Raw genomic sequence first — 23,275 nt, 5'->3', positions numbered from 1 at the left:
CACCAATATAGTACATTAATGCATATATATATATATATAATTTAGAAAGATGGTAATATCTTTAGACATTAGTGTCTTTAGAAAGACTCTATACACGAGACAGCAAAAGAGACAGATATAAAGAACAGACTTTTGAGCTCTTGGGAGAAGGCAAGGTTGGGATGACTTGAGAGAATAGCATTGAAACATGTATATTACCATATGTCAGATAGATCAGCTGTCCAAGTTTGATGCATGAAACAGGGTGCTCAGGGCTGGTGCACTGGGACAACCCAGAGGGATGAGATGGGGAGGGAAGTAGGAAGGGGGTTCAGGATGGGGAACACAGGTACACTCATGGCTGATTCATGTCAATAGGCAAAAACCACCACAATATTGTAAAGTAATTAGTCTCCAATTAAATAAATTTAAAAAGAGAGCAAAATAGAAGACCATATTATTTTTTAACTGTGTGACCTTTGTGTTTCCTAACTATTATACCAGATATAATCCAGATTATATGAAGGGCTTAGCATATGGGATATCATATATATTTCAGTGGATTAGGTTCACATTGAATTACTACTGATTAATCAATGAATATTTAAAATTCCCAGTTTGAACTATTATTATAGTAAAAGTTGTAAAACAAGCAGGGAACCTGACATGAAAGTACAAGCCTCTGTCTCCCCACTTGCCGGCTGTGCAATTAGAGCAAATTGCTTAATCTAAGTCTACATTTATTAACCTTCCTAAATGCAGAAAGTAACATCATACATTTCACAGGGTGGTTATGAAGCTTCAATTTTATTGACCAAGTGCAATGCCTGGAATTACCAAACCCTTAGTAACTATCATTACTTTGGCATCCTAGAAATTCCAACTTTAAAGATTTTGGTTCTCATGTCAAGATTATCTTTCTGACAATAATTTACTTGACTGATTCTGGATATCTGAACATTCATTTACCTACTGGTAGTTAATTGCACATGGTTTGTGCTACTTATCCACAGTAGTCTCTTTCTGCATTTCCTTTACACATCTATTAGAAGTCAGAGTATCCCATACCTATTTCCTCTCTAGTAACTCATTGATATCTGATTTGAATCCTTACCTGTCCATCAACATAATTTCTCAGGCTATATGAGATATCACAAAAGGCACTGACTTAGCAGAAAGGTTTCGCAGATGGATAAGACTTCTTAGTTTGTCTTCTTTATTAGTTACTACCAATTAGTTCAATCCTCTAAAATTCTTATTTTCTTTATCTGTTAAGAGGTTGCAGTAGATCAGCCTTTCCAAATCTTCTTAGTACCAGGAATCATTTTTATTATTATATGCACATTCATCCCCAACTCTGCCTTAATGATTGTAATGTTTAAGAGTAGAAATTTTCTAGACAAATTCTAATGATTAAAAACTTTAAAGCCAATGCTAAAACATAACAAGTACAGGCCAAAAAATGATCTCATAAAATAGGATATTGTTCTACTAGACTGCCTTTAAAAGCAAGTTTTAAGTCAGTTTATTTTTGCATAGAAACCTGACCGAAAGAAAATCTGATACTTTTTATTGTGTACTGCCCATTTAGTGAATAAAGTTTATGACATGATTTGCCTCCAACCCCAGATGATAACTTTATCCTGCCCTTTTGGAGAGCCTGAATTGAGAAGAGCACAGAAACCAGTGGACACTCATGTTATATTATATGAGTTAGTTATTCATATATTAGTTATTAGATCTTGAAACTAATGCAGGATAACGAAGATAACCAGTGTTTCACAGAGTTGATGAAATCCCATTCAGATGCAAGAAAGTCTCAAATATTTGTAAGTTAAAGCTGACGTACTATTGGATATGTAAGACCATGAGTAGATAATATCCATTTGGTTTTTGAATTTGTTAATAAGTACCTGGGGTAATCAACAAGGTCCAAGTTGAAAGTACTTGGAATACTGGCGGGGTGGGGGGGGGCGGTCTATGACATTTTATTGCTGTTTCATACTAATGTCACTAGTGATCTTTTCTTCACAAAATCCACTAGTTTTTCTCTGTTTATTGATTATGTATTCTAATCTTAACTCTCATTCCCTGAAAGGTTATTGTTTCACATAAGGTTAAAAGCAAAAACGATGTGCTTGAGAGTGTTTGAATACTCATTTCTTTAGAAGGAGAGAGCTTGTCTTTTCCTAAGGGTCTACTGGGCTGGCATATGGTCAGCTCTACATTTAGTAGGAATATGACACTTAGCAGCTCTGGATCAGGTAGTCTTCCCTAACTCATACATAAACAAGATGCTTTCTCTAAGGATGTTTGGAAGCAAAACATAGCCTCTAAGTACAGACGTCACAAAAAATTAACAAAACTGGTAGCCTGTCTTCTTCAGTCCTATTAGAAAGACATTCTTTAGTTAAGAGTATAACTTTGCTGATTGAACATTGGCCAAATAGGAAATATTTCAAATACTTTTGGTTGGTTCTTTATAAGGAAAAAAAAAGTTAGAATAACAAATTACTTTTCTGCAAAGTTTTAAGTGCTGCATTATGCATTTATATAAATTATGAAGATTTCTGGGTTCCCTAAACTAACTTTGACACATCATAATGGCAACATTTGTTTTCTGCGATTCTACTGTCAGCTGTAAAATTAAAAAAAAAATCATTCTATAAAAGAAAAATCACTTCCTTCAGATCTGCTATAAAATGAAACTGATAGACTCAGATTTTGCCTGTGAGACAGAAGGGCTATATCCACATGCCAATGACAAGAATAGACATTCCCTCTCTTCTTCCAAGCTCTAACTACAAATAGAAATATGTGTGTGTACATGGAGAAGAAAAGAGGAAATATGAACAGATGTAAGAGTATTTACAGAGAGAGGATGCCATTTTTAGTAATGAATTGGTGTATAAATGAGGAAGGAAACTAACAGAATCCTAGAGCTTCTAAGAAATGGCTCCCTTTTTCCTCTCTGTTCAAAGCTCCTTGGCTTTCTGCCTGATGGAGTTGTTGTTTTTTTCTTTTATGGGGGGTGCTCCAAGATTGGAGTCTCTGTTTCCCCCAGTCCTGTGGGAATCTTGTAATCAAATCCAGATGGGCTTCAGGGTCATTTTCCCTGAAGATTCCCAGGCCCTTTGTCAGGTCCTCAGATTGGGAAGCCTGATGTGGGGTTCCAAACCTTCACAGCAGTGGGAGAACTTTTTTGGTCTTATTGTTCTTGAGTTGGTGGGTCACCCACCTGACGGGTATGGGGTTTGATTTTGTCGTGAGTGTGCTTTTCCTGCCGTCTTGCTGCAGCTGCTTCTTGGCCTTTGGACTTGGGATATCTTTATGGTGGTTTCCATCATTCTCCTGCAGTTGGTTGTTCAACAACTAGTTGTGATTTTGGTGCTGTCGCAGGAGGAGATGAGTGCACACCTTTCTACTCCACCATCTTGAACCAGAAGCCAATTTTTTTTTTTAATAAATTAGTTTTGATTCCTGTGATCCATGTGAATTAGGCTGATTTTTAATAAAAGACGTGCTAAATACAGAGTTCAGTTCAGTTCAGTCGCTCAGTCCTGTCTGACTCTTTGCGACCCCATGAATCGCAGCACGCCAGGCCTCCCTGTCCATCACCAACTCCCGGAGTTCACTCAGACTCATGTCCATCGAGTCGGTGATGCCATCCAGCCATCTGATCCTCTGTCGTCCCCTTCTCCTCCTGCCCCCAATCCCTCCCAGCATCAGAGTCTTTTCCCATAAGTCAACTCTTCGCATGAGGTGGCCAAAGTACTGGAGTTTCAGCTTCAGCATCATTCCCTCCAAAGAAATCCCAGGGCTGATCTCCTTCAGAATGGACTGGTTGGATCTCCTTGCAGTCCAAGGGACTCTCAAGAGTCTTCTCCAACACCACAGTTCAAAAGCATCAATTCTTCGGCGCTCAGCCTTCTTCACAGTCCAACTCTCACATCCATACATGACCACAGGAAAAATCATAGAGAGGTAGGAGGAGTTTAATGGACTTTTTGGCTCAAACCACTTGCCACATGGCTTGGTGGTAAAGAATCCACCTGCCAATGCAGGAGACACAGGTTCAATCCCTGGGTCAGGAAGATCCCCTGGAGGAGGGCATGGCAACCCACTCCAGTACTCTTGCCTGGAAGATCCCATGGACAGAGGAGTCTGGCAGGCTACAGTGCATGAGGTTGCGAAGAGTTGGAGCTGACTGAGTGATCACAAATGCACACACATTTTAGGGCACTTACTTACGTTTGAAAACACATAGTGGCTGCTGAATTTCCTGAAACAGAACTATTTGGGGGATGGCTAAGGAGCCAGCAGGTGGACAGTAAGTGAGCTTGAAACTGAGGATATAGACACAGGAAACTAGCTCTGTGAAGTTAAATCAATTTGTAACTCTTATGCCTGGGAAGAAATCAAAGCGAATATCCTATGATAGCCTGCAGTGCCCTTTTATTTCCAGCTGGAAAAGTGTTTTACATTCCAGTGAAGCAAGAATTTAATAAGGAAAACAAGAGTATACAATGGTGGGAGGGGGGAGGTTTTACATTCAGAAAGCATAACAATTAAAAGCAAGGAGTAGTAATTCTGAGGAAGACAGTCATTAAGTTGTAAAAGCCGGGTTTTTTTTTCTGGCTGACAGATATCAACAGTCCATCATTAATTTTCTCTGTGCCTCAGTTATTGTTTAGATTCTGCCATGTAAGCTTAGTGTCAATATTCCTAAAGAGTAGTTTAGGAAAATGGCCTCATTATGAAAATTAAATAAATCATTGTCATTATAGGGTAAGGATGCTTTCCAGTTTGCCCTGGGTAGTGTTGGTCATACCCGATGTCCTATAATAATTATAGAGTCACCTTTCATTCTGAAACATATCCCAGGTTGCATAATTTATATATTCAACCTGGTCATGGATCATGAAGGAACACAAAATTATGTGATCCCAAGGCATTTGGGAAAACCTGTGAATGATGAGAGTCAAACCTAGCTTCTAGCTTGCCAAACAGATTCAATAAATTTGGCCAATATAAAGGCTAATAGAAGCCTGTGTAAAAACCTATTTTGTTTTGGGAAATACTTTAAATGGGAAATACTCTCTTCACTTTCACTAGCGCACTTTCTCTGTGTCTCTTTAGGGCATGTGCTCTGAAAATGGTTGAGTTCTTCTTTCTGAATATGTGAAGTGTAAGTTAAATATGTCAGGTTATATGTTTCAAGATGCTTTTTGACTTACAATAGCAAGTTAGCAGTGATAGGAGATTCTTAAGTTTTGCATTCTTCCCTAACTGATGGTTGATGATGGATGGGGAAGAAGGGGAGGAGGAAAGGGGTATATTTAACTTATTCCTACTTCTACCTGAAAGGTGCAAAATTATCCCCATGTTGAAAGGAAATGGGCTTCTGGAACATCTAAGAAAACTGGGTGATTTATTCGGACTGTAGCTTTGTCAGTTCTTCAAAGTATGGTCTGTGAATCCCTGGCGTTTCTCAAGATGGGGTTAGAAGATCTTTAAGGTCTAACCTTTTTTAATAATAATCCTAATATGTTTGGGTTTTTTTTTTTATTTTAGTGACTGAGAATGTCTTTGAAGTAGTAAAAATTATGAATTTTATTAATTTTTAATTCTTAAATGCATGCCTTTTTAATATTCTGGATGTCAAGATGGGAAATGTACTCAAGATTATCAAAGTACACAGTTTTCTTTGAGGAGTAAACACTTACGTGATCATTTGAGATTCAAGATGAATTAGCTACTTCTTTTTTTTTTTTCAGAACATCATTTTTACTTGAAAGGACAATCAACAGGAAAACTGTAGCTATTCAGATTTGAGTACTAGTTAGACATTTTCTCAAAAATGAGCGAAGTGAGTCAGTCAGTGCGAGGAAAACAGCATTTGCTGCCAACTATGAAATTCAAGCTTTTAGGTTAAAATTAGAAATTTGGAAATCTTGTATCTGCCACTGGGATCTTGACAGCTTTGCAACGTTAAAAGACCTTTCTAATGGGATTGGTTGTGATAGTAACAAATGAGATTTTGTGATACTGTATAATGAAATGTGTCAACATTTGGAAGATCTGTCTAATTCATTGTACCATTCCAAATGACCATTGATTGATGTGACAGAATCAAGCATGGGCAAAAATATGTTCAAAATGCAAGGTAGACTGATGGATTTTTATATAACATAGCACAGAATGTTTATTGATACGATGTCAGATTTCACATTACAACTTTCAGGAAACTATTGAGTTTTTTTGCCGTCTTAAAGGATAAAATCTGCAATTCTCTGAAAAGGCTGTTAAAAATACACCTCCCTCTTCCAACTACACATCTATTTGAGGTCATATTATTGGCATGTAATTCAGCCAAATCTACATATCAAAACAAAGTAAATGCAGAAAGTAACAGAATAATCTAGTCATTTTCCTTTAAGCCACTCATTATACATGTACAGAAATATAAAGTACTACCACTCTTCTCAATTTTACTTTAGAGAGGTGTTTTTTTTTTGTTTTTTGTTTTTAAATATACTGCTTCTGGTGAGATTTGAATAAATAGTTAACAAATAAATATTTTCATCTGTTTTGATTTTTAGTATTGTAACTGTTTAGAGCTATAACCTCTGTACACAGAAGCTCTTTGGTTGCCTCCATAATTTGTAAGAATGCAAATGGTTTCCTGGGACCAGAGAGTTTGAGATCCATTGTTTACATTATTATTCATTTTCCTGATGATTGTATCTACAGTCCTCTCTAACTCAGATACTAGGTTAAGACACAGTAGGCCAGTTTTTTCTTTTTAGAAAGTTATAAAGAAAGGAAGGAAGGAAGGGAGGAGGAAGGAAAAAAGGAAGAAAGGCCTAAGTAAAAGCAGCATGTTGCCATACGATGTTTCTACAATTTAATGCAATCTCTGTGTGTCAAAGATCTGTATCACTGTAATGACTGTTCTCTTTTTATTTCTGTGCCACCCTGTTGGTCTCTGAGGAGGATTAGCTGCACCTCCACCAGCATGACAATGAGATCAGATCAGAGAATCAGGCTAACATTTGCCTCCCAACAGGAAAAAGATAAACTGGATTTTAGTTCAGGCAAATTGTGACTGCTTACAATCCATTTAGAAAACACAGTTGTGACATGTGTGCACTCACTTCCATGGGTATCATATGCAAAAGGTCTGCTTTTGAATTTTTTAATATAAAAATTTACATTAGGAGAAAAATCAGTGTTTTTTTCTGATTTGATTGAAAGCTATTGTGAAATATGTTTTCTCGAATTCACCCTTGCATTTCCTTCCTATTCTTAAATTTAAAACATATTATACGTACATGAAATTACGTGAAACATATGTCAGTTTGAAGAGTAAAAACAGAATGATCATTTGTGTACATATCACCAATTTATGAGATAGAATGTTCCAGACTGGTATTATATGCCATTTCCTTGTGAAATCATGTTTTTTTAATCTACTAGATTTTTTTCATATTCCATTAGCTGAATAACTCCATTTGGGTCTGAATAATCTATACCCATGTAGCAAGGACAAAAATAATTTTATGAATAATTACTAATTCCATCATAGCTCAATTAAAATCTATTTAGTCAACAAAAGTCATGACCTAGAATTTTAAGTTCACTCTGCTCAGGGCTTTCTCATCTATATCATTATTGAGCCTGGAAGGAGAATTTTCATTTTCTCTTAAGTATTTGCTTTGTGCTTTAGTCATTAGCTTTTATAATTTCTTTGTTCCTCATGTAATTTTCAACCACTTTGCAACACCAGAGTTTCAAATAACTCCTTACTCTAAAAATTGTTCTTAATAAAAAAAAAATTTTAGAACTCAGAAAAATCCAAAGATGGAAAGAATAACCACCCACAGTTTTACCACACAAAGATAACCTTGGCAACTGGATCTCCTTTCTTCCCACTTTAAAACTTAAATACATTTTCTTGATGTTCTAAAAAAAATAATAATTTAAAGGAAAAAAATAAGGGGTACAAAGGCGATAGCACCCCACTCCAGTACTCTTGCCTGGAAAATCCCGTGGACGGAGGAGCCTGGTAGGCTGCAGTCCATGGGGTCACTAAGAGTTGGACATGACTGAGCATCTTCCCCTTTCCCTTTTCACTTTCATGCATTGGAGAAGGAAATGGCAACCCACTCCAGGGTTCTCGCCTGGAGAATCCCAGGGACGGGGGAGCCTGGTGGGCTGCTGTCTATGGGGTCACACAGAGTTGGACACGACTGAAGTGACTTAGCAGCAGCAGCAGCAAGTTTAATCGTGTCTCTTTAAATAGCCAGAATCACCCTAATACTGAAAACAAAACAAATAAAAACCAGAAAACAAAAGTCAAAATAAAAACAGCAACCACTCAAAAGGTTACTTGATATTTCAAATTGCTGAGTTTTTGTTTTGTTTTCATGTGTGTGTTTTAGTTATCTACTGCTATATAACAAACCACTCCAAAATGTAGTAACTTCCATTATTATGTCTTATAATTCTGGGGTTTCAGCTGTTCCTCTGCTCATTTCACTTTGATTCACTCAGACACCTTTGACGAAGGTGGAAGGTTTAAGATGGCCTCACTCACATGTCTATTAGCCGGTGTTGGTGTTTGGCTGGAAAACTCAGTCTTCCTCTGCGTGCCTTCTCATCCTCCAGTCGGAAAGAGCAGTATAGTTGTTCAGAAAGAGCCATGGCAGAAACTTGTGAGGCCCCCTGAGGCCTTGTGTTCAGAGCTCATCAATTTAATTCCCAACACAGACAAATAGTCAAGGCAAGATATAGGGTCAGGCCAGATTTAAACCATAGCAAATGTACCCTCAACTCTGGACTGGAGGAGCTTAAACAGTTTGTGATCATATTTAATCTATCACAATGTTGTGAGACATATGAACTATTTACTATTAAAGACTGTTTCTGTTTTAGCTTTGAGGAGTACTTCCATAATCTTAGAATTTATCAGATTCGGTAATTACAGGGAAACATCTTTGGGAAAAGGAAACCAAACTTCTCTGCTAAAGACTGACATTTCTATATGTATGAAGGGTAACACATACGACATGAATGAGATCGTCATATGTGACACGTTGTCATAGGTAACAGATTGTCATATGTGACACATTGTCACATGTAAGGGTTACACATATAACACATGAGGTTGGAGTAATTTAGAATGTATTTGTTGTTGTTTGGTTGCTAAGTCATGCCCTACTCTCTTGTGACCCCATGGACTGTAGCCCACCCACCTCCTCTGTCCATGGGATTCTCCAGGCAAGAACACTGGAGTGGGCTGCCATATCCTACTCCAGGGGATCTTCTCAACCCAGGGATCGAACCTGTGTCTTCTGCATTGCAAGTGGATTTTTACCACTGAGCCACCAGGGAAGCCTAGAATATATGTGCTCCACCTAAAAATAGCAGATGGTGATTTTGTGGCACTGAGCCCAGTGATGCCAATATTTTAAGATAAAGTAAAAAATCTCGTTTTTATGGACGAGGAGGATTCCTACCGTTTTCTGTTTGTACCCATCCTCTTCCATTCATCTGTTGTTGAACATTTAGTTTGTTTCCATGTCTTGGCCATTGTGAACGATGCTGCTGTGTACATGGGATGGCACGCATCTTTTTGAATTATAGTTTTGTCTGGATATATGCCCAGGAGTGGGATTGCTGGATCATATAACAAGTCTGTTTTTCGTTTTTTCAGAAACCTTCCTACTGTTTTCCATAGTGGGTATACCAATTTACATTCTCACCAACAATGTAGGAGAGTTCCCTTTTCTCCACATCAGGGGTTTTATTTTTAAGCAACATTCTCCTTCAAAACATTTTCATTTGATTTGAAAATTCACTTTCAAGCAGGATTATTAAACAAACCACCAGCAATTTTGAAAAACAACTGCGACATTTTATCCAGAATATTGGTTTAATAAAGATTAACACATTTTGAAAATTCTTTCAATATTTTCATTGTGAAGAGTATTTATTTTTGTTGCTGTATCAAGCAGAAACAGATGTGAGAAGACTGAGAAAGTGTGAATTTCTCTTTCTTCATGAAAAGACTATTTTAGATGACAATTACTCTCCCAGTTATTAACAAGGGAGTTGGTGTTCTTTTATTCATCTGCGATCAGCTCATGTGGAGTTGGGTCCAGTCAAGGGAAATTAACAGCAATGTTGACATGTGTCACAGACCTCTTCCCACCTCACTTCTTCCTGATCACCGGCGGCCCGCAGTGAGTGTGCGCATGCTCAGTTGTGTCTCTTTGCAACCCCCCCCCCCCCCCCCCCCCCCACGAACTGTCGCCCTCCAGGCTCCTCTGTCCGTGGGATTTTCCCAGCAGGAATACTGGACTGGGTTGCCATTTCCTCCTCTAGGGGATCTTCTCAACTTAGGGATCGAACCCAAGTCTCTTGTCACTGGTGCCTTGGCAAGAGGATTCTTTACCACTTAGCCACCTGGGAATCCATGGCCCCCAGTACAACCTATTTAAATCTAACATCCTTTGACATTTCCTTGTCACCCCAGTCTTGGCTTTGAAGATGTCATTGCCTCATTTTCTTTGCTTCAACATTTTGCTTTGGGTTGGCAAAATGAAAGATTATATGCTAATTCTATTTAATTCATTAATTTGTAAACAGCCACAGTTAAGCCTTCATAGAGAAATGTGGGTTTTAATGGACACCTGGAAATACAGTTTTTCATATTAAAGAAATAGAAATTTACTTAATGGGTCAGATCAGAGGATATTACATGACTGGGAAGATTTCCTCCAAGTCCACCTTCTGGTAATAATGCTGTTGGTGTGTCCCAGGTGTTAGGAGGGGAATTTATTTGTTAGGTGAAAGAGGAGCTCGTGACTCTCACAGAGCTCTTTCATGACAGTCTTGAACCTTGTGCTTAGGACTTTATATATATATATGATTATTTCACTTGGTATATCATCTTAGCAATTTTTGGATCAAATGAGTCTGAATAGAATGAGTCTTTAGGTTGAAAATGGAGTGCACATATCCAGTGGAATATTGCTCAGCCATAAAAAGAAATATTGAGACATTAGTGGAGATGTTAGTTGACCTAGAGTCTTTCATACAGAGTGATATAAGCCTGAAAGAGAAAAACAAATATTGTCTATTAACCCATATATGTGGACTCTAGAGAAGTCATGCAGTTGAACCTATTTGCAGGGCAGAGGTAGAGAATGGACAGCGGCCGCAGGGTGGGCGATGAACTGGGAGGTGGGAATCGACATGTGGGCGCTGCCATGTGCAAAACAGCCAGTGGGAACCTGCTGTCACCAAGAGCAGGGAGCTCAGCTCAGTGCCCTGTGGTCGTAAAAGGGTTCGGGGGTGGGGGTTGGTTCATGAGGGAGGGGATATATGTATACATACAGGTGGTTCAATTCATACAGCAGGAACAGACATAACCTTGTAAAACAATGATACCTCAGTAAAAAAAGACACCATTTCAGTTGCCTGCTGGTAGCAATGAATAATGTCGTACAGACAGAACAACAGGAGGGTGGGTGATAAACGAGTATGCTCCTCACTTGTCCAAACTCTCAGCCCTAGCGACAAACACATTCTTTGGAAAGCTGTTAGGAATAAACAGAAGGGTTAGAAACAGCTAAACTTATTGTTATAACAACAAACAAACAAACTTCAGTGTAACTTTGTTTGGTCTTGAAGACAACAGATATTTCTCAGTATCTTCTGTGGTACTTGTTTAACAAAGTTCTAATGAGAAAAGGAAAGATATAAGCATCTGAATGCAGAGTTCCAAAGAATAGCAAGAAGAGATAAGAAAGCCTTCCTCAGCGATCAATGCAAAGAAATAGAGGAAACCAACAGAATGGGAAAGACTAGAGATCTCTTCAAGAAAATTAGAGATACCAAGGGAACATTTCATGCAAAGATGGGCTCGATAAAGGACAGAAATGGTATGGACCTAACAGAAGCAGAAGATATTAAGAAGAGATGGCAAGAATACACAGAAGAACTGTACAAAAAAGATCTTCAAGATCCAGATAATCACGATGGTGTGATCACTGACCTAGAGCCAGACATCCTGGAATGTGAAGTCAAGTGGGCCTTAGAAAGCATCACTACAAATAAAGCTAGTGGAGGTGATGGAATTCCAGTTGAGCTATTCCAAATCCTGAAAGATGATGCTGTGAAAGTGCTGCACTCAATATGCCAGCAAATTTGGAAAACTCAGCAGTGGCCACAGGACTGGAAAAGGTCAGTTTTCATTCCAATCCCAAAGAAAGGCAATGCCAAGGAATGCTCAAACTACCGCACAATTGCACTCATCTCACACGCTGGTAAAGTAATGCTCAAAATTCTCCAAGCCAAGCTTCAGCAGTACGTGAACCGTGAACTTCCAGATGTTCAAGCTGGTTTTAGAAAAGGCAGAGGACCCAGAGATCAAATTGCCAACATCCGCTGGATCATGGAAAAGCAAGAGAGTTCCAGAAAAACATCTATTTCTGCTTTATTGACTATGCCAAAGCCTTTGATTGTGTGGATCACAGTAAACTGTGGAAAATTCTGAAAAAGATGGGAATACCAGACCACCTGACCTGCCTCTTGAGAAACCTATATGCAGGTCAGGAAGCAACAGTTAGAATTGGACATGGAACAACAGACTGGTTCCAAATAGGAAAAGGAGTATGTCAAGGCTGTATATTGTCACCCTACTTATTTAACTTCTATGCAGAGTACATCATGAGAAACGCTGGGCTGGAAGAAGCACAAGCTGGAATCAAGATTGCCAGGAGAAATATCAATCACCTCAGATATGCAGATGACACCACCCTTATGGCAGAAAGTGAAGAGGAACTAAAAAGTCTCTTGATGAAAGTGAAAGTAGAGAGTGAAAAAGTTGGCTTAAAGCTCAACATTCAGAAAACGAAGATCATGGCATCTGGTCCCATCACTTCATGGCAAATAGATGGGGAAACAGTGGAAACAGTGTCAGACTTTTTTTCGGGGGGGCTCCAAAATCACTGAAGATGGTGATTGCCGCCATGAAATGAAAAGACGCTTACTCCTTGGAAGGAAAGTTATGTCCAACCTAGATACCATATTGAAAAGCAGAGACATTACTTTGCCAACAAAGGTCCATCTAGTCAAGGCTATGGTTTTTCCAGTGCTCATGTATGGATGTGGGAGTTGGACTGTGAAGAAAGCTGAGCACCAAAGAATTGATGCTTTTGAACTGTGGTGTTGGGGAAGACTCTTGAGATTCCCTTGGACTGCAAGGAGATCCAACCAGTCCATTCTAAAGGAGATCAGCCCTGGGATTTCTTTGGAAGGAATGATGCTAAAGCTGAAACTCCAGCACTTTGGCCACCTCATTAGAAGAGTTGACTCACTGGAAAAGACTCGACTCATTGGAAAAGACTCTGATGCTGGGAGGGATTGGGGGCAGGAGGAGAAGGGGACGACAGAGGATGAGATGGCTGGATGGCATCATCGACTTGATGGATGTGAGTTTGAGTGAACTCTGGGAGTTGGTGATGGACAGGGAGGCCTGGCATGCTGCGATTCATGGGGTCACAAAGAGTCAGACATGACTGAGCGACTGAACTGAACTGAATGTATTATTTTTAATCTTATATCTCAAGCCACAGAAGCAATAAACAAAGCAGATTGAAGTGGAATGGATATTTTTTTTGTTGTTATTAAGTCACTAAGTTGTATCTGACTCTTTTGCAACCCTATGGACTGTAGCCCTCCAAGCTCCTTCTGTCCATGGAGTTTTCTAGGCAAGAATACTGGAATGGGTTGCCATTTCCTTCTTCAGCAGATCTTTCCAGCCCAGGGATCAAACCCATGTCTCCTGCATTGGCAGGTGGATTCTTTACCACTGAGCTACCAGGGAAGCCTGGAATAGATATTCGTGGCAGGCAAACTGAAAACAACAAAGAGCTTCGGGTGATGATGTTTAGGAAAGTTACTGATACTGTCGTGTTCTTTAATGACAATCAGTCAACAGGACCTGTAGCCTGCATGAGTGACTTGTAGTCTCAAGCTTTTTCCCTTTGCCTTTACCATGGTGTTATCAGCAGCCAAGAATATTTTAATATCGTAATCTTAGAAACTAAACATGGAAAAACACTTCTAGGAGTCTATTTTATAAATTTCATCTTCATCTTTCCATTTTTCTTTCCTTCCTCTTCTTCACAGCATTTTGTTAAAAAAAAAAATGGTTCCAGCTATATCATTTTTCTTTTCAATATCATAACAGATGTGATCTTGTGTTTTCTCCCATAGATCCGGGACTGCACAGGCAGCTGTATTTTCTGCAAAGGCCATCAAATGTAGTAGCCATCGAAGGAAAGGATGCTATCTTGGAGTGCTGTGTTTCTGGCTATCCTCCCCCAAGTTTTACCTGGCTACGAGGAGAGGAAGTCATCCAACTCAGGTATGATAAATTTGCAAGACTTTCATGAAGTATGTGCTCCTGTTTCACTTTGATATAAGTATCTATTAATACTAGGGGTTTAGATGATAATTGAATAGTCTTTTCACATTCTTGGCATTAGAACATGAAAGACATTTTTTATTGTTTAGTTGCTAAGTCACATTCTACTCTTTGTGACCCCATGGACTGTAGCCTGCCAGGCTCCTCTGTCCATGGGATTTTCCAGCAAGAATACTGGAGTTGCCAACTCATCCTCCAAAGGATCTTCCCAATCCAGGGATTGAATCCTACCTTTCCCACATTGACAGGCGGATTCTTCACTACTGTACCACCACCTGGGTAGAGTGAAAATCCATGAGATCAATTATAAAAGGAAATTTAGAAAGCCAGGGTTGCCCTTGAGATAGTCCTACCCACAGAGCCTTCAGAGAAGGTACTTTGGAGGATCTGAATCTAAGGAGGTGGTATAGAGAGTCCCAGCTATAACAGACATTCAAGATAAAAACAGAACTTGGCTGGATTCAAGTTACCAGATGTTAGTATTATGGCTTAGTTAGAAAGAAAACTCTTAATAGAATGAAACACAGTTGGAAGCATTTTGATCAAAATGGATTGGTTTTCATTTTAGAAATTAGTTTTATTGATTTTGAGATTTGATGTGGTACTTTTAAACACATGTTTTATAGCAAAATGGGTTCATAGGCAGTAAGTTCATCTGTAAGTTTCGTCTGCCTGGAGTATTTTTTTATATAACAACACTGCATTGTATGGTATCACAACACTTCTGAGAATATGAATGCATGCAGTAAATCTGGTTGCAGCTTCCACATGTGAAGAGGTGTTCTCCAAATATGACCAGGCATGCACAGTGCAGTATGACATGTAACTTTGTACAAAGATTACTAAGTTGGATGTCAGGACATAGGGCATGGACCCCTACTGGGAGGAATCACTTCTCTGGACCTTCAGTTCTCAAACCCAAAAATGAGAGAATCAAGCCACATTATATCTTGTTTCTTTTCAGGACTAACATTAATTTTAAGTTTGAGTGAGTGAGTGAAATTTGCTCAGTCGTGTCCGATGCTTTGCAACCCCATGGACTATACAGTCTGTGGAATTCTCCAGGCCAGAATACTGGAGTGGGTAACCTTTTCCTTCTCCAGGGATCTTCCCAACCCAGGGATCGAACCCAGGTCTCCCACATTGCAGGCGGATTCTTTACCAACTGAGCCACAGGGAAGCCCAAGAATACTGGAGTGGGTAGCCTATCCCTTCTCCTGCGGATCTTCCCGACCCAGGAATTGAACCGGGATCTCCTGCATTGCAGGAGGATTCTTTACCAACTGAGCTATGAGGGAAGCCCTAATTTCAAGTTTAATCTGCTTCATTTCTTTGATTACAGTCTTCCAATGGGAGTGTCTTACCTTGAAGGAATTTTTGACCAATAGATGCACTATTATCAAGCTCCCAGGAAACAGAGCCCCGGATTTTATAATTTGAGTTTTTATGGAGTTCATTTAAACCTTTAGATACCTTGTCTTATATAAACATAAATTAATCTGCTCTCTAATGTCATATGCCTTCTGTCTTATAGGTCCAAAAAGTATTCTTTATTGGGTGGAAGTAACTTGCTTATCTCCAATGTGACAGACGATGACAGTGGAACTTACACCTGTGTTGTCACATATAAAAATGAGAATATTAGTGCTTCTGCAGAGCTCACAGTCTTGGGTAAGTGAATGACTTGAAATGAGTTTACCTTGTACCCTTCAAAATATATCACCATGATGCTATGAATATCATTCAAATGCTTCCTATGTTTATTACTGTCAAATTGCAAAGTCCCAATACTCCATATGTGTCCTTGCTCTATGTTGATTAGTTACACAGGGGTTGAATGCAGTTTTTGAATCCTTGCTCATTGATTAAAATCCAGATATATCACTGCTTGGTCTAATTATTCCAGTTATATAACTAAAACCTATTAAAATTATTATCAAGCAAAAGTGGTAAATATCAAATGAGAGGTTCCAAAATATCTGGGAGAAATAAATAAGAGAAACAGTAGAAAAAATTAGGTACTTGAGCAGAAAAGTTAAATGTCATTTGAGATGACTAGGTTTCTGACATTAAACTCAGATGTATTGGTAAAGTTGTTTAGTTAAGATGGAAATACTGTAAATGTTAGATTGAAAATAAACCATTAAAATCAAATACTTCTAAAGAAAGCTTGCATAGCAAGAATCTAAATAAATGTCAGAGGCACGGATAAGTTCGTTAAATTGAGATAGGCAAAGTCATTGTGTCTCCTTGCAAATAAATAATTCTCATATGTGGTAGCTACTGAGTCGAACAAAATGTTGTGTTATCTACCCGGTTTCTTTTAACCAGCTTAATTTGAATCATGCAGTTTAGGGAAAGTGCTTTAATATTTGAATTTCAATTGCTTTCTCCTGTAGCAACAAGAAAAACTTGTTTATCAGTCTTTGAATTTTTTTCCTCTGAAATCTTTTTACCATTTAAAGAGTCTAGGAAAAATCATAGGCTTTCTAAAAATTATTCAGTAGAAATGAAAAGGTACAGTCTACTGATTATATCTGCTAACCTATATTGTAATATTACTAGGCTATACATTTTGCTTTAAAGTTTGCATTTGGCTTTAAAGTTTGTTCAGAAAATGCTTTCATCTGTACACAGTGTAATAATGTATACGATGGGTGAGGGAATGTTTTCTTTGTTCTTTGATCAAACCGTAACCATTCGACTAAGAATAAGCAAAGGACTTTAATTATTTGGTCTTAGAGATAGCATTATTCTAAGTAAAATATCAGCTAACTTCAAAATGGCAACAATTTAATTTACTCTTATTTTATATGGAAGTTTTTTTGTGAAACAACTTTTGCATTTGTAACATCAAAGTACTGGTATTACAGATCGGTTACCATAGAAATTATCTTGTATTTTACTGATTATAAGAGAAATGTGGTTATAGAATGAGCTAGAATTTGTAGTGACCTGAGCTAAACCTCTAAGTGCAAATACATGGTCTAATTAATCAAATTAATTCATTACTTAGACATGCAATGCTTCATTGATATTTAAATCAAACATCTATAAATACTGACTTCTGAAGATAAGCTTGCCAAGAAACACATGTATGGACACATGTATGTATGCACACATTTTGACTTCTGTGTCATCTTCCTTTGGGCATTCCTGTGCATGTATGTATGTTCTCTAGTCCTTGATTATTGAGCATTATTTTGTTTTGAAGTTTTATTTTTTCAAAAAGCAAGCACTGAGCTGACTTACCATTTTTATCAAGTTTTGTCACGTATTTGTTTATATCCTGAGGAAAAGTGTCAAAGAAAATTTATACTCTCACCAGCAGAACCAGAGTTTACCCCTCAGGAGAGACCATTCTCTAACAATTTATCAAATTGTCTGTTAATTCTAACTTGCATTTTTATTAAATCCTTATTGTTTTTATGATTTTCATGGACATTTTCATTTTATATTTTATGACTGGCTATCCATGTTTTGTGGTCTTTATACATTTACTGAAATAGTCATGTTTGTTGATTTGCAGGAACTCTTTATGTAGAAGAATAGCAATGATTTGTATGCTCTGAGTATGTGTATATCTGCTGTTGTTCTGATTTGGTTCAATTTTATATAAGATACCAAGTCTTTCTCTTTATGGTTGCCTTTAGACTTTATTCTGAATGTATTCTGTTTCTAAAAATCTATTATCAATTGCAGGTTGAATATATAAATTAGATGCATTATTAAATTTTAAATATAGATAGAGCTGTGTTTTTGTCTTGAGTCTCTTTCCTTTTTCCTCTATCCCCCGCTTCTTTCTTTTACTTCCTTCCCAAATCTTCTTGGTAACTGGCTATACATTTTAAGGATTTCCCACAGATTTAATATGATTTAGAACTGTTGTAGAAGGCATGGTGTAATGTGTGATGTGGTTGTTGATAACATTGTTTTATCTGTTCTATTCAGGCTTTAAAATACGTGTTGATACAGTAAAATATTTGATATAGTTTTTGATTCTTCTAATAATGAGTTGGCCAAAAAATTCATTTGGGTTTTTCTGTAACATTTTATCATTCAAGGTATATATATTTATAATGAAGCTCATCCTGTAAGACTGAGTTCATATGGAAAATATAATTTGTTACTTTTTTAAGGAAAAAAATAACTTCATTATCAGTGTTAACTCATGTTTGGTTTTCATTATTTTAAAGAATTTATGCATAATTTTAAGTTATTCATCTAATGGGCTTCCCTGGTGGCTCAGAGGTTAAAGCATCTGCCTGCAATGTGGGAGACCTAGGTTCGATCCCTGGGTTGGGAAAATCCTCTGGAGAAGGAAATGGCAACCCATTCCAGTACTCTTGCCTGGAAAATCCCATGGATGGAGGAGCCTGGTGGGCTACAGTCCATGGGGTTGCAAAGAGTCGGACACGACTGAGCGACTTCACTTTCACTTTTCACTTTAAGTTATTAATCAGATAAAATCCCACAGGAAATCCAAGCATGTGCTTATACATTTTAATCAAGCATTTTTCTTTAAAAAGAAAAAAAGATTCTTTTTAACAACTGTATTCATTTTGGGCTGTGCTGGGTCTTTGCTTTTTCAGCTGGCTTTCTCGCGTTGCAGTGCGCGGGGGACACTCTAGTTGCGGTGCCTGGGCTTCTGGTCGAGGCGGCCTCTCTCGTTGGGGAGCTCGGGCTCTCGGACACTACGTGGGCTCATGGGTGGGGCTCGCAGGCTCTGGAGCTCTGGGGAGAGCACACTTAGTTGCTCCACAGCATGTGGGATCTTCCCCAATCAGGGATTGAACCCGTGTCTCCTGTGTTAGCAGGAGCCACCAGGGAAACCCCAAACGTGTATTTTATCAGACTCTTGTTTTGCCTTTCAACTCAGTCTTTTCTTAGACTGTCTTTACATGTGAACTGGCATGAAGTAACAGATTATTCAAGTAGGATATAATTTTACATACAAGATAAAGAAATATGCTGTGGTTTTTGTCAGGAGTTTCAGAATTAATGTTCATTAAATATAAGTTAAAATATTTGCATCCTAAAGTGGAATTTGAAATTGCCATAATACATAAACCTATTGAAGAGATCTGTATTAGACAAGATTAAGGACAATCATGTTTGAAATAAATAAAATATAAATAATTTATGGTTAATAATAACCATTTATATAATGTTTCTGACCTATAAGAATAACCAGCAATACAGTATTGGTAGCCCTGTTTTGAGTACATGCACTGTGCTGGGTTTTGGAAAGGCTACACAAAGGTTTGAGGTCTGGCTTTGATGCAGTTGCTATATAGTTACAGATTCATGCATTCAGTTGTCTTCCTCACTTTCACAGTAAGGTTTTTCCCTTGTTGCATGTGAACATTGAATCTGAAGCTATGAAGAACTGGTAGTCTTTGCTCTCATAAAAGAAAGAACCTCAAAAGTGATGGTGACAGGAGAAAGCTTGAGATTACAGTTACAGAGGGAGAGTCTTTGGATGCTATTGCCAGATTATATTTTGTTTAAATCACTAACGCCATGATTATTTTTAAACTCTAGCTTTTCTAAAAAAGGAACTAAAGAATGGTATACTGTCAGTTCTTATCTTCAAAATGTCCAGACTTCTGGCTTAAGAACTATAATCATCATTCCTGAATATATGTACATGCTTTTTTGTATCTATCTAGTACCCTCATGCACACTTCTCTACATATATTAAGACAACCCTTAATAAACAGGTTTGACACTGCCTTAGGTCTAAATTGATTCATTGTCTGAATCAATGCAGAAATGTATACTTTAAAAAGGTATTTGATCTTTAACCAACGAGGTGCTTGACCGTAGATAAACCCTGTGCCCTGTCTAACTTTCTAACAAAATATTTTATACGATTTCCATGGGGCTCCTGGTTTTATCATACACCACTGTTACAGACTGAAATGTTCCCCTTACATCTGTATGTTAACATCTTAATCCCCACTGTGAGTATATTTGGAGAGAGACCTTTACATAAGTAATTAAGGTAAATGAGGTCATAAAGTCAGGGCCCTAATCCAAAAGAAACGATGTCTTCATTAGAAAAGAAAGAAGTGTCAGATCACTCTTTGAATGCACACACAGAGAAGTAACCATATGAGGACACAGAGAAGAGCCATCATCTGTAAGCCAAAGAGACAGGTCTCACCAGAAACCAACCCTATCACCTGTAAGCCAAAGAGACAAGTCTCACCAGAAACCAACCCTGCTGGCTCCTTGATCTTAGACTTCCAGCCTCCAGAACTGTGAAAACATTAAGTTTCCAGTTGTCTAAACCACCCAGTCTATGGTATTACGTAATGTCAGCACAACCAGACTAATATCTGTTAAAAATGTCCTTGATCAGTTTTATAGAGATAGAAGCTACAATGGTGAAGTATATTACCAACATTTGTTACACACTGTTAGTATGGGCAATCTTAAATTTCCATGAGTGTAAAAAAAAAAAAAAAATCTACCTCTTACCTTACAATAGCAGTGAATGAAAGCCCGTTTCTTCATTTATACAATTGATTATATATAGTTCTAATATCAATATAAATTTAATGTCTGCATCTCTTATTTTTTTCATTATCATCATCTATTTAGTAATTTCTAAGTATAAGATATCACATTTATAGATCCTGTCATTTTAATTTATTTGTCTCAATTTTAATAGTAAACATATAATTAACTATGAAAACATATGCTTATTTCCTAAGTCAATTCTTAGATAGGCTGTATAAATTCAAGTTTCTTGTAGCATGTCAATTGTCACATACCCTATCAACTTGCAGATGTGTCCAGTAATGGAAGGAAACATGATAATTAAAATTTGATATGACTTTATGTCCTTTTATTTTTTACATATGGGAATTTTACATTTTTTTTTCTGAAACATAATGTGTCATTTGCTGCTACTTTCTGAGCATGTGTAATTGACCAAGCAGAAATTGACACATCCGTCTCTTTGGAGAGTAAGTGGCGCACTCACCTTCCATTAAGGTCTTCAGTCACTTCCTTTATAAACTCACTGGTGGGTTACCCATGTTGGGTTTTAGGCTTAGTTTCTCAGCCATGAATGGAAAGCCGTTATTGTAAGATATATTAAGATAATATTTATTCATTTATTGCAATGTGGTAACTCTTTGGTTGAATGAAGTTCTTCAAAATTTATTGCTTCTGCCTAAGTCGCAGTTCTTAAATTTCATGTCATTCCATAATTGGCCTTTATTAACACTGACCTCCCTCACCTATATGCATTTAATGATCATAGTCATAAACACTGTGCCTTGGGTAAGTTTATATTGATTATGCTTCACAAGATAATTGCCAAATGGATCATATTGAAATTAGTTAAGATTTTTTTCATGGAGAGATATCCCAAAAGTAGAATACAAGTGCATAAAGTAGGGCAGAATTAAATTTAAAAAAATCATTTATTAGCCGCTTAATCCCATCACTGTGTTGATTTATTATAGTCACTTTCCTCCCTTGAGATCACCATTGTCATGAACTTATACAGAAGTTCTATCCAAAATGATGATTAGAAAATTCTGTTGCATGCATAAGTGTGTCAGAATAAGAAAATTGGCAAATTCAGGCTGTTAGTAAAAAAAAAAAAAATTTGATATCACTCCTACAATTACATCTGGCTGTGGAACTACTGGTTGGATGAGTGGTAGGGTTTATTTATTTATTATACAGATATTTATATGAAGGCCTACCATGGAGATCTGTACTCTCCTTCCCTCTTTCTTTAGAGAAAACAATTGGAACGGTGTTTTGCATTTATCCTTGAGATGATTATGATCTAATTTTGTTCTTTCTCAGACAGATAAGGAAGGATGTAGAGGCCCAGAGGGAAAGGCAAAGGCTATGTACTAATTCAGAGCATTAAAAAGGCAATCTAAGACTATAATTTTAATTAGCCCTAACAATCTCAGCAAGGTGAATTGACCATCTGTGGTTTAGAAGAAGAACTGCTGATAGTGGTGAAAAGCTGCCCGAAAGGGCATTCAGTGCCAACGTTTTCCCCAACCATCAGACGTGCACAGTACCCCGGAAGGAGCTTAGCTCTGTGAAAGGACTGGGACTAAATTAGACAGGAGTGTTTTAATTAAAGTTAGCAAGAGTTAGGGCTTCCCTAGTGGTTCATTGGTAAAGAATCTGCCTGCAGTGCAGGAGACCTGGGTTCAGTCCCTGGTTCAGGAAGATCCCCTGGAGGAGGGCATAGCAACACTGGTATTTTTGCCTGGAGAATCCCATGGCCAGAAGAGTCTGGCAGGCTGCAGTTCATGGGGTCGCATACAGTCAGATACAACTGAAGTGACTAAGCAGCAGTAAGAGTTAGTATCAGCTGTGCTTGCCAGTTTTTAAAGACCAGTGAGGAGATATATACACACATATAAAAATTATAAATATCATGTATATGTATATATATATTTTATATATATATATGTGTGTGTGTGTGTATATATATTTCTTATATACTATCCGGAGAAGGAAATGGCAATCCATTCCAGCATTGCCTGGAGAATCCCATGGACAGATGAGCCTGGTGGGCTACATTCCATGGGGTCACAAAGAGTTGGACACGACTAAGTGACTAACACACTATCTAATGTTTTTCTGATTTAATACTTAATATATCTAGGTATATACTCATTTCAGTAATTTTACGTAGGTGTGGACTCATCTTTAGTACAATCTGGTATGTTTCAGCAAGAAGCCTCCAGAGGATGCCTAGCATCCAGGCCCCTGAAATTGACGCTGTGAGGCCGAGGCTTCCCCCAG

At 37.8% G+C, this 23,275-nt stretch overlaps 1 protein-coding gene across 10 annotated transcripts in view; it reads left to right on the top strand.

The window, feature by feature from the left end:
- Positions 1-23,275, top strand: part of DCC (DCC netrin 1 receptor) — a 1,367,203-nt gene that overhangs the window by 687,659 nt on the left and 656,269 nt on the right. For all 10 annotated transcript variants that reach the window (XM_044934810.2, XM_044934809.2, XM_044934814.2 and 7 more), the window contains 2 exons: positions 14,269-14,419; positions 16,014-16,150. In XM_044934810.2, coding sequence (XP_044790745.1) covers positions 14,269-14,419; positions 16,014-16,150 — 288 coding nt within the window. The remainder of the gene's footprint in view (positions 1-14,268; positions 14,420-16,013; positions 16,151-23,275) is intronic.

Source organism: Bubalus bubalis, chromosome 22 (assembly GCF_019923935.1).
Source record: "Bubalus bubalis isolate 160015118507 breed Murrah chromosome 22, NDDB_SH_1, whole genome shotgun sequence".
Lineage (NCBI taxonomy): Eukaryota > Metazoa > Chordata > Mammalia > Artiodactyla > Bovidae > Bubalus > Bubalus bubalis.
Note: the sequence above shows the minus strand (reverse complement) of the source record. Positions and strands in the feature narration are given on the sequence as shown.